At 33.7% G+C, this 12,793-nt stretch overlaps 1 protein-coding gene across 1 annotated transcript in view; it reads left to right on the top strand.

Annotated features, from left to right (window-relative positions):
• The window catches only part of Faf1 (Fas associated factor 1), a 399,930-nt gene that overhangs the window by 147,884 nt on the left and 239,253 nt on the right, over positions 1 to 12,793 (top strand). The window contains exon 5 of the mRNA XM_077791122.1: positions 11,514 to 11,605. Within this exon, the coding sequence (XP_077647248.1) occupies positions 11,514 to 11,605 (92 nt within the window). The remainder of the gene's footprint in view (positions 1 to 11,513; positions 11,606 to 12,793) is intronic.

The following is a 12,793-nucleotide window of genomic DNA, read 5'->3' as shown; positions in this document are numbered from 1 at the left end:
GACACTCATTAATGTGGTTTTCACAATGTCTGGCAGTCAATCAAAAAGTAGTGGACACCAGTAGAAATAACTTACGAATTACAACCCCAAGAACAAGTAGAAAATAAAAACATATCCTTTAATAGCAGTGACGAAGTAGACAGGGTTTGAAAACAGGTCTTATAAACATGTTTAGCAATGTAAAGGAAATCAAGAATTTAACGAGGAAAGTAATGTAAAATATTTGAAAATAACCTAATGAAAAATATGTAACTGAACATAGAAATTTGTAAAATTAAAAAGTTACTCAGATAGATTCCAGAGATTAAAGAAAATATCAATGAATTAGGAGACATAGCAACAAAGCAATGTGAGCTGCTGTGCACACACATACAACAAAAATACTGGAATAAGTGGGTAGGGAGGGAAGGCTGGAGCCTGAGTGGCCTGTACAGGGAAATAAATTGGTATAATGAGTAATTAGAACCTCCAAAATAAATGGTATAGTGGAAAAGGGGAAACTTTAAAGAAAAAGAAAATAGTTCATTGCTAGCTAAAATTGAGGAAAACTGAATTCACAGATCTCAGAAAGTTATTTGCTAATAAATCAGAACTAAGAAGATAATTTAGTTCATATCCATACAATAGAAACTACTTGGTAATGAAAGTGTAGATTGTTATTACATGCAACAATGTAGAAAAATCTCTGACAATTTATTTAGAAAGAAGCCAGATTTAAAGGAAACCATATCAAGTCACATTATAATCAAATTGCTGAAACTCAGTAGTAATGTACTCTTTAAAAGAATCTGGAGGTGGGTTGAGGGAGATATTCCACAAAGGGAAGATCCCAGAATATTTGGAAATAACAAACATATTTCTAAATAAACCATAGGTGAAAGAAGAGCTCACTCACAAGGGAAATTTAGAAAATATTTTGATCTGAATTATGATTGTTTGATGTCATCAAATTGATATTAAGAGGGAAACTTAAGAACTTTTAAGTTCAAATGATTAATTATAAGAGAAGAAAGTTATAAAAGCAATGATTGAAATTTCTACCAACAAATAAGAAAAGTTCTTACTTCAGCTTCTAGCCAAGATAGAATAACAGTAATCAGACTTACTCTCACTCCTAAAAGTACTTAAAACACCACCCAAAAGGCTTATGGGAACAAGACTGGGCATAGTATCTGTTCCCACCAGCTAGACTAGAAAACCTCACAATTCATGGGGCTTTGGATAGACTACTCCGAAGGGTCTTGCTTCATTCAGTACTGGTGACTAATTAGCCTTAGATGTATTGCTCTGGTGGGGCTGACTAACAAATCTTAAAAACAAAATGCAAAGTGATAGAACTATGTCCAAGTGACTTAATTGCATCACAGAAGCTAGTTCAAGAATCTATCTATGCATCTATCTGAATAGAAAAATCCAGCACCCCAAAGAGACAACATTCAGTGTTAAGCATCTGGTAAAAAATATCACCAGACATATAAAAATGCAGGAAAATCTGGCTCATATTGAGATAAATCAATCAAAACCAACCCAGAGCTGGCACAGATGTTAGGATTATTAAGTAATGTTACTAGAACAATTATAATTTTATGACTTGTGTTCAAAAAGAGAGGAAAAGATTTAAAATAAGTCCTTAGAAATGTACAAATTACCCAATTGAACATCCAGAGATGAAGACTGTGATGCTTCCTTCAGATGACAAATACACCAGATGTACTTAATAGCTGATCAGAAGTTGAAGAAGAAAAGATTAGTGAACTAAAAGGCTTTCAAGAGAAAACCACTTTGGAAAAAAATTAGGCAGATTCTTAGTTAAAAATACACTGGCCATTTCTCTCCTAGGTACTTAGCCAAGAATAATGAAAGCATATGTTCATCAGAGACATGTACATTATTGTTCATAGCAACATGATTTGTAATAGCCCCGAACCAGAAACAACCCCCATATGTTCATAAGTCAGTGAGTAGATAATTTGATTTCTATCCATATAATAGAATGCTACTTAGTAATGAAAACATAGGATTGTTGTTACATGCAACAATGTAGAATAATCTCTGACAATTTATTTTGAAAAAAGCCAGATAGGACATTCAGCAATTCCATTTATATAAAATTCTAGAAAATTCAAACTAATCTGTAGTCTAGAAATAAAATTTGTGGTTCCTTGGGGCGAAGGTGAAGGGTAGTGTGGAGGAATTATCAAGAGGCATAAGGATACCTTTGGGGAGTGATGGATAAATTCATAACCTTAAGTGTGGTGGTTCACTGTTGGATACACTTGTCAACATTTATCAAATTCTTGATTTTAAATATATGCAGTTTATTTTACGTTAACCATAACTTTATTAAGAAATTTTAAAAAGAAGAGGAAATCAAACCCAAAGTATACTCAGAGGAAAATAGGTATAAGAGCAGAAGTCAATAAAGTAGAAAATGGTTACATATTAGAAAACGAGCAAAACTTAAAACTTTGAGAAGATTAATAAAAGTCAATATGAACAAGAACAAAAAAGAAAACACAAGTTATTAACATTGTGAATGAAAGAGGTACCCACAAATATTAACACATGGACAATATTCCTCCCTTCCTCCCTTCCTTCCTTCCTCTCCTTCCTCTCCTTTCTCTTCTTTCTCTTTTTTTTCTCTCTTGGCTGGAAGTCTCATCTAGTGTTTTGAGCATACTGGGCAAATGCTGTCTCACTGGGTTACATCTCCAGCCCCCATAAGCAATATTAAGAAGAAACTTAGGCTAGCAAAATTTAAAGATACATGAAACTTTAAAGGATTAGAAAATTTATTTTTAAGTGTATAAGTTATTGCACTTACAGAAGTAAAAGTAAAATACGTGAGTACTTGTACATTAAATATATAAATTGAATTAACGAACAAAACCTTCCCATTAAGAAAACCCCAAGCCCAGATGGTGTCTCTGGTAAATTCTACCTAATATTTAAGGAAGAAATCTTATCAATCCTTCACAAAACAGAGAAAGATGACACATTATGTAATTTATTTTTATGAGGCCAGCATTACCCTAATATCTAAAACAGATATTACAGGGAAAAAAAAGAAAAAAGATATTACATGAAAAAATATTTTAAAAAAGATATTATATGAAAAAAGACATTACATGAAAAAAAGAGAGCAAATCTTCTTATAACTACAGAGGCAGAAATCCTTTACAAATATTTGCAAATTGAATCCCGCAAAATATAATTAAGTGTATTCACCATGAAGTATGCTGTTTTAGAAATGAAAGACTTGATTAACAGGTTATAAACCATCACTGTAATTCTCCATATTAGTACAATAATGAGAAAATTATTTGATCATCTCAGTATATGAAGGGAAAAGCATTTGACAATATTCAATACCCATTTCATGTTAAAAAATAAAACCAAAACTAGAGCAACATAGGAATTAAAGGGAACTTTGTCAACTAATAAAGGATGGTGCTCAAGAACATACAAATAATACTTTACAAGGAGAGACCAAGAACATTGCTCCTTAGTTAGAGAGCAATGATAGGTCCACTGATAATACTGTTCAGTACTTTATAGAAGATGATATGCAAATAGGCAGTAAACACAGAAGGATGCTTAGTGGCATTAGTGATTAATAATCAGGGAATATAAATTTAAATTACAATGAGAAACTATACCTGTTGGAATGGCTAAAATTAAAAACACTAAAAATTTCAATTGTTGTTAGCGATAGGGAACAAATGGAACTTGGTACAGTCACTTTGGAAAATAGTTTGGCAGGTTTTTATTTTTTATTTTTTTTAATTGGTTGTTTACAACATTACAAAGCTCTTGACATATCATATTTCATACATTAGATTGAAGTGGGTTATGAACTCCCAATTTTACCCCAAATGCAGATTGCAGAATCACGTCGGTTACACATCCATAATTATACATAATGCCCTATTAACAATTGTTGTATTCTGCTACCTTTCCTATCCCCTACTATCCCCCTCCCCTTCCCTCACATCTTCTCTCTCTACCCCATCTACTGTAATTCATTTCTCTCCTTGTTTATTTTCCCATTCCCCTCACAACCTCTTATATGTAATTTTATATAGCAATGAGGGTCTTCCTTCATTTCCATGCAATTTCCCTTTTCTCTCCCTTTCCCTCCCGTCTCATGTCTCTGTTTAATGTTAATCTTTTCTTCCTGTTCTTCCTCCCTGCTCTGTTCATAGTTGCTCTCATTATATCAAAGAAGACATTTGGTATTTGTTTTTTAGGGATCGGATAGCTTCACTAAGCATAATCTGCTCTAGTGCCATCCATTTCCCTGCAAATTCCATGATTTTGTCATTTTTTAGTGCTGCGTAATATTCCATGGTGTATAAATGCCACATTTTTTTTATCCATTCATCTATTGAAGGGCATCTGGGTTGGTTCCACAGTCTAGCTATTGTGAATTGTGCTGCTATGAACATGGATGTGGCAGTATCCCTGTAGCATGCTCTTTTAAGGTCTTCAGGGAATAGTCCGAGAAGGGCAATAGCTGGGTCAAATGGTGGTTCCATTCCCAGCTTTCCCAGGAATCTCCATACTGCTTTCCAAATTGGCCGCACCAAATTGCAGTCCCACCAGCAATGTACAAGTGTACCCTTTTCTCCACATCCTCGCCAGCACTTGTTGTTTGACTTCATAGTGGCTGCCAATCTTACTGGAGTGAGATGGTATCTTAGGGTGGTTTTGATTTGCATTTCTCTGACTGCTAGAGATGGTGAGCATTTTTTCATGTACTTATTGATTGATTGTTTGTCCTCCTCTGAGAAGTGTCTGTTCAGGTCCTTGGCCCATTTGTTGATTGGGTTATTTGTTATCTTATTGTCTAATTTTTTGAGTTCTTTGTATACTCTGGATATTAGGGCTCTATCTGAAGTGTGAGGAGTAAAAATTTGTTCCCAGGATGTAGGCTCCCTATTTACCTCTCTTATTGTTTCTCTTGCTGAGAAAAAAACTTTTTAGTTTAAGTAAGTCCCATTTGTTGATTCTTGTTACTAAAAGTTATAACTATCTTATATTTGATAAAGGGGCTAAAAGCATGCAATGGAGGAAGGATAGCATCTTCAACAAATGGTGTTGGGAAACCTGGAAATCCATATGCAACAAAATGAAACTGAATCCCTTTCTCTCGCCATGCACAAAAGTTAACTCAAAATGGATCAAGGAACTTGATATCAAATCAGAGACTCTGCATCTGATAGAAGAAAAAGTTGGCTCTGATCTACATATTGTGGGGTCGGGCTCCAAATTCCTTAATAGGACACCCGTAGCACAAGAGTTAATAACAAGAATCAACAAATTGGCAGGTTTTTAAATGAGGTTAAACAAGGTTCTGTCTAGCAATTCTGTTCTTATCAACCAACAGATAGGTAAACAATTGTACTATATCCACATGTATTGGTTGTTACTTTGTAAGAAATTACCCAAATCTAGTGACTTAAAAGATGATGTGTTATTTCACAGTTATATATAAATCAGGAATCATGGTATAAATAGTTTCTTTTGGGCTGCAATCATTATGTAGTCTCAAGGTTCAACTGAGGAAAAAAACCTACTTCTGAGATCAGTTGTTTTTGATTTTCTTGTGGGCTGTTGAACTGGGGGCCTCAGAAGGAGATATAAGTCCCAGTATTTTGTGATCTAACTTCTGAGATGATATTATTTCACTTTTATTTTATTCTTTTTTTGGGGGGGGTTTACTGGGGATTAACTCAGGGCACTAACCACTAAGCCACATCCCCCTATATTTTGTATTTTATTTAGAGAATGAGTTGCTTAGCACCTGGCTTTTGCTGAGGCTGGTTTTGAACTGGTGATTCTCCTGCTTTAGCCTCCCATGCCACCAAGATTACAGACGTGTGCCACTGTGCCAACTCTACTTTATTCTTTTTTAAAAAAATTATTATTTTCAGATATACATGACAGTAGAGTGTATTCTGAGACATTATACATACATGGAGTATAACTTATCCTAATTAGGATCCCATTCTTGTGGTTGTATGTGATGTGGTGTGTCACTGGTCATGTATTCATATATCAACATAGGAAAGTTATGTCTGATTCATTCTACTGTCTTTCCTTTTCCTATCCTCCCTCCCTTCCCTTCTTTCCCTTTTGTCTAATCCAGTGAACTTCTGTTCTCCCTGCCACCCTTATGGTGTATTAATATCCACATATCTGAGAGAACATTTGACCTTCGGATTTTTGATTTTGCCTTATTTCACTTAGCTTGATAGTCTCCAGTTCCATCCATTTACTGGCAAATGCCATAATTTTATTCTTTATGGTTAAGTAATATGTGTGTGTGTGTGTGTGTGTGTGTGTGTGTGTATATCACATTTTCTTTATCCATTCTTCTGTTGAAGGGCACTAGGTTCATTCCATAACTTAGCTATTGTGAATTGAGTTGCTATAAACATTGATGTGACTGCATCACTGTAGCATGCTGTCCTTTGGGTATAAACTAAGGAGTGGGATAACTGGGTCAAATGGTGGCTCCACTCCAAGTTTTCTGAGGAATCTCCATACTGCTTTCCATAATGATTGCATCAGTTTGCAGTCCCACCAACAATGTATGAGTGTACACTTTCTCCACAGCCTCACCAGCATTCATTGTTACTTGTATTCTTGATAGTTGTCATTTTGACTGTATTAAGATGGAATCCTAGTTTTAATTTGCATTTCTTTAATTGGTAGAGATGTTGAACATTTTTTTTATATATTTGTTGACCATTATAGAAACAATACTTAGATACAACCACCCTCAAGTAGATTTATAAAGGGCAATAGGAGGTGGGATGATTGGAAGCCATTTCAGAAGCTGTCAACCACATAAAGGAATAGTACTCAGCAATGAAAAGGAGCTATATAATTGATATATATAGTAACATGGATGAACAACATGGACAGAAAAGAAAACAGACAAAACTAATTTTCAGGATGAAAATGAGGATCAGTGGTTGGTATGGAGGCTGGTTTTTAATTTCAGAATGGTATAAGTAGGCTTTTTGTATTACAGGAAATGTTCTTTATCTTGATTGTATGGTGATTGCAACAGTGAAAATATTGTTAAATCTCACCTCAAAAATCACAAGTAATTTTATTATTTGTAAATTATAATTCAATTAAGTTATTTTTTAAATTTTATTTTTAACTGACATTTTAAACCTAAAAATGTATATTAGGGGATATTAATGTGATATTATTGGAGTACCAAGTTATACCACATATACCTGCATGAAAGTATAGTGTTTATCATATCTATCTCCTCAAATATTTGTCATTTCTGGTAAAAACTTTCAAAATCCTTTCTTCTAGCACTTTAAAATATACAGTATACAGCAAGCCAGACTTCTTGCTCCTGTTTCTTAGTACTCATTGATCAGCCTTTCACCTTTCTCTTCTTCTTCCCTACTCCTTAGTTTCTGGTGACCACCATTGTACTTTCAACATCAATGAACTTCTGTGAAGTTTTGTAGATTCTACATCTGATTGAAATCATGTGGTACTTCTCTTTCTGCGCGTGGCTTATTTTACTTGGCATAATGAGCTCCATTTTTCATTCATGTTGTACAAAAGATAGTTTTTTTATGACTGAATAATATTCCATTGTGTATATGTACCCACTGATGAACACTTAGTTTGTTTCCATTTCTTGGCTATTGTGAACAGTGCTAAATGAACATGAAGTACAGATTTCTTAGATATACTGATTTCACTGGGATATATACCCATTAGTGGAATTGCTGATTCAAATTGTAGTTTTATTTTTAATTTTTTAGGTACCTCAAGTTTTTTTTTTTTTTAAAGTAAGCTATTGGATTCAGTGATCTGTTCTTGATGACAATGGCCTATCTTGACAATTGTCCAAATAACATGGGGAAGAAGGGTGAACACTAATGGCAATGCTATTTTGTGGTAAGTTTTTGGGAATTAGGCAGATCCAAGTAGGAATGAGACTTGCTGTACTATAGTATTTTTCTGCTCTAAATTATTTTAGATATCCTAAAACACAATAACCAGGTAATTGAGAGCCTACATTGACAGTTTCCATGCTAGAAAGTTAATGTATATGTTACCTCATGAGTTGTAATAATGATACAACTCAAACCAACATTTTTTGAATTGAGGTAAATACAGAATAATTGTTAAAATATGAGGAACTCAGATTGCTGTTGTGGTTCTGGCTTTGTTTTCTTTTTTTGGGGGGGGTTGATATAGGAATTGTTTTTTGTATTTTTTTTCTTAAAATATGTATGTGTTACTTTTATTATTAGTGAAAATATTTTAGAGTTTCTCCAGTGCAAATTTAAAAGACTTCAATTTTTCTTTTTTAATTAGCACATAAATGTGCATGTTTATGGGATACAATGTGGTAATTTGATACATGTATATAGTGTGTAATAGTCAAATCAGGGTAATTAATTAGCATTTCCATCTCCTTAAAAATTTATCATTGATTTGTGTTTGGAGCCTTCAAAGTCCTTTCAGTTCTTCATAAAATATATAATAAGTTGTTAAACTATAGTCACCAAACTGTGCTGTATAAAATTAGAACTTACCCTTCCTAATTATAATGAGGATGCAAACTAAACAATGGGAGAAAATATTTGGAAACTTTGATAAGAAAAGATTTTGAAAATATTTGATAAGATTTCTATCCAGAATATATAAAAAATAAAAAACCTCAACAACAGCAGCAACAACAAACCCAATAGTCTGATTTTTAAATATCAAATAGGGCTGGGGATGTGGCTCAAGCGGTAATGCACTCGCCTGGCATGAGCGCGGTGCTGGGTTCGATCCTCAGCACCACGTAAAAATAAAATTAAAAAAGATGTTGTGTCTGCCGAAAAACTAACTAAATAAATATTAAATAAATACTAAAAAATTAAAAAAAAATTTAAAAAATATCAAATAGCTGGGCACAGTGGCATATACAATTCCAGTGATTCAGGCGGCTGAGGTAGGAAAATGGCAAATTCCAGGCCAACCTCAACAATTAGCAGGACCCCTCAGTGACTTAGCAACACCCTGTCTCAAAAAATCAAAAGGATTGGGGTTGTAGCTCAAATGTAAAGCTCTCGGTGTCCAGTCCTCACACATGTGAACATGCCTGTGTAGTGGTGCATACCTGTATTCCTAGCAGGCCAAGGAAAGAGGATCTTTTGAGCCAGGTAGTTCAAGTTCATCCTGGACAAATTAATGAGAGCCCTATTGTAAAAAAAAAAAAAAAAAAAGGAGGCCTGATTTGAGTAGACATTTCTGGAAAGAAGTTATACAAATGGCCAAAAAATATATGAAAAAAATGCTAACATTACTAATTGTTAGGGAGATATAAATTAAAACCACAGTGAGATAACATCTCACCCCAGTCAGAAAACCTGTAAAAATGAAAAAGCAAAAAATGATGGTGAATATGAAGAGAAAGGGGGAACTGTCACTCTTAATGGGGATGTAAATTAACTGGTGGGGATGTAAGTAGACAAAATGTGATATAGATACACAGTGAAATATCATTCAGCCATAAAAAGAATGAAATCCTATCATTTGTGTCCAAGTGGATGAAAGAAGAGATCATTAAGTGAAATCAACCAGGTACAGAAAGACAAATGCCACATGCTCTCAACTCATATTCTGAAGCTAACAAAGTTGATTTCATAGAAAAAGAACAGAATAGTGAGAATTGTAGTAGAATTCTTAGAGGACAAGAAAAGGTAGCAGTAAGGGGGAGGAGAAAAGAAGATTAGATAACTGACTTTGTTTTTTATTCCTGTCTGTGGACAAAAGTTTTTTTTTTTTTGGTTTCATTCTTCAGGCTTTCTGCAAAGAGTAATTGAGACTTTTTTTAAAAAAGATATTTTTATAGTTGCAGTTGGACACCATATCTTTATTTTTATTTATTTATTTTTATGAGGTGCTGAGGATAGAACCCAGCACTTCACATGTGCTGGGTGAGCATTTTATGGCTGAGCCACAATCCCAGCCCCCAGTAATTGAGACTTTAAGCTAAATTTTTTTTATGGTTGTTTTTTTGTTTTCAAGATTGTAAGAAGGAGGTGTCAGGTGGAGGTATGTTTCTGAGAAAAAGAAAGCATTGAACAGACTTTTGCAAATGCATATGCCCAGTTCTAGACAGGCACAGCTCCAGAAATACCAGCCTTACCCTGAATGAAAGGGCAATGTTTATATGTGTTTAGTATGAAAAATAAAGCTCACCTTTTGACTTTCTGTAAACAGAATGATACTTTCTTTGTCAGCAGTGACATTTTTGAATGACAAGGTTGATTAAAGTTTGTTCTACAAATATAGTGTTGAGCTAGAATTGTTTTTATGATGGCGAGGCACTATCCAAAGTGTCCAGATAGGAACTTTCTTTTGGAAAGTAAAAATTGTCACTGAGGCAAGTTGTAGCATTACCTACTTCAGCAGTTGTGTTGCATAGAACTTATGCAGCATAAGTTTTTTTCCTCTTGCTTTTCCTTTAATGGCATGGAATTATTTTCCCTCTTTAACTAGATCAGATGTTTCTGTTATTTTTAAGTGAAATTAAATTATTTTTACTCTAAAATTATAGACCAGCAGCAATCCAGTGTAAGCAGATATATGACAGATTTGCATATTTTGATTCAATGTTCTGTTTCAAATAGCATGGTATGAGAGCTCATAGCATTAATTTGAAAGTAGATGTGATTTGTGAAAAAGAATTTCTGAAAAATATGGAAAAATTGTGCTTCCTCACTGTTTCTCATTAGCATCTTGTTCAATTTTTTTTATAAAAACCTTTCAATTTCTTATCTTTACTGAATAGAATTTCCTTAAGTTTCATCTCTAGTTTCCCCCCGCCCTCTGAAATTCTTTTGCTTTACTCTTCAATAAAATGTAAATTGTCTTGTAGATCATGTACATTGGCTTTTTTTTTTCAGTCTCTTCTTATTTAAGGTATATTTTCTCCTTTCATACTTGTATCCTATGGATAGATGAGATAGGTGATATGCTTTTCCATTTTATAGAAGCAGAAATAAGAGCAGGCAAGTTATTTTATTTTCCCAAAATAAAATTTCAACATAGATTTTCATTATAAAACCTGCTCTCTATGAACTATTATTATTATTACTTTATCTGCTACTCCTATCATATACTGAGCACATGATAGATATTGTCAATTGATTGTCTTCTCTATTCAAACCCCCAGTCACTGGTATCTATTTATTTAGAAGCCATGCTTTTAAACAGATTAGTACATTAATTAATGAACTATTTAATTAATTGTGGATTTTTGCATAATTAATGTTGAAGCCTGAGTTCTTCAAGGGGGCACTAAGTTGTTTGATCAAGGAGATTTGAAGTTTGGACTAAATTTTAAAAATATCATGCATGTGAAAAATGTCATTGTATACTGTATGAAAATATTAATGCTAGTCCAATTATGGATAAATGTTGGCAGTGTTTTTTTGTTGGTAATCTTTGGTCTTTTCTTATTTATACAGGAGAAATTAAACAGATTCTAGAAAATGAACTTCAGATTCCTGTGTCTAAAATGCTGTTAAAAGGCTGGAAAACTGGAGATGTGGAGGACAGTGTGAGTTTCTTTTCTTGCTTTTTTGGTATTTAGTACTGGGGATTGAACTCAGGACCCCTTTATCACTGAGGTATATATCCCTAGCCCTTTTTATTTTGAGATAGGGTCTCACTTAGTTGCTTAGGGCCTCACTGAGTTGCTGAGGCTAGCCTTGAACTTGGTAATCTTTCTGTCTTAGCTTCCCTGGTCACTAGGATTATAGGCATGCACCATCATACAAGGCCAGTGTGAATGTCTAAATTGCCAAGAAATAAAATTAAATTATGCAATTGACTAACTTGTATATAAAAATTGATTTTAACTAATATTGTTATATATGCCAGAAATAGATTTGGTTTTAGTAATTTTGTTTATGTAATCCACAGTGATTTTCTTTTTTTTTTTTTTAAATTTTAATATTTATTTTTTAGTTCTTGGCCGACACAACATCTTTGTCTGTATGTGGTGCTGAGGATCGAACCCGGGCTGCACGCATGCCAGGCGAGCACGCTACCGCTTGAGCCATATCCCTAGCTCCTCCACAGTGATTTTCAAGCTAAAGTCTTTTTGTTCTAAACCAAAAAAAGTTTTAAATGAGTTATGTAAATGAAAATATTATGTGGAGTATTTTTTTCTAAGTATTTTATAGGAGTTTTGACTCTCTCTCTTTTTTTTTTTTTTTTAAGATGTCCATCTTTTTCTCAAACTTCTTAAGAGTGTCAGTGAGTGCTCTGGAATGATAATTTATTGAACAATTACTTATTTACCTGAGAGAAGTGTCACACAATGTGTGTGTGTATACGTTACGTATATATACATTTTTTTTGGGGGGGGGCATGCTGGGGATTGGGAGACAAGCACTCTACCAACTGAGCTACACATCCAGCTCCTCATACAATGTATACATTTTTGCAAGTGTAAATTATGAAACAAAGATAATAATGGGAAACTTAAAACTTAGAAAATTTAAATGATAGAATATTTCTTTGTTTACTTGGATAATGGCAGGTGAGTGGAATGAATAATATTTTAAGAATCTGCAATGTTGTAATTTTCAGATAATAGCTTCTGTTCTTAGGCATGTATTAGTAGCCTTGGGTATAAAATGTTTCATACACCTTATTTTTTACAGAAAGAGTGAGGACGGAGGAAAAGAAATGAGTTAAATCTAAAATTGTAAATGTTTGAGATAGAAATAATATATCGACT

The sequence above is a fragment of the Urocitellus parryii genome, chromosome 11 (assembly GCF_045843805.1).
Source record: "Urocitellus parryii isolate mUroPar1 chromosome 11, mUroPar1.hap1, whole genome shotgun sequence".
Taxonomy (NCBI): Eukaryota; Metazoa; Chordata; class Mammalia; order Rodentia; family Sciuridae; genus Urocitellus; species Urocitellus parryii.
Note: the sequence above shows the minus strand (reverse complement) of the source record. Positions and strands in the feature narration are given on the sequence as shown.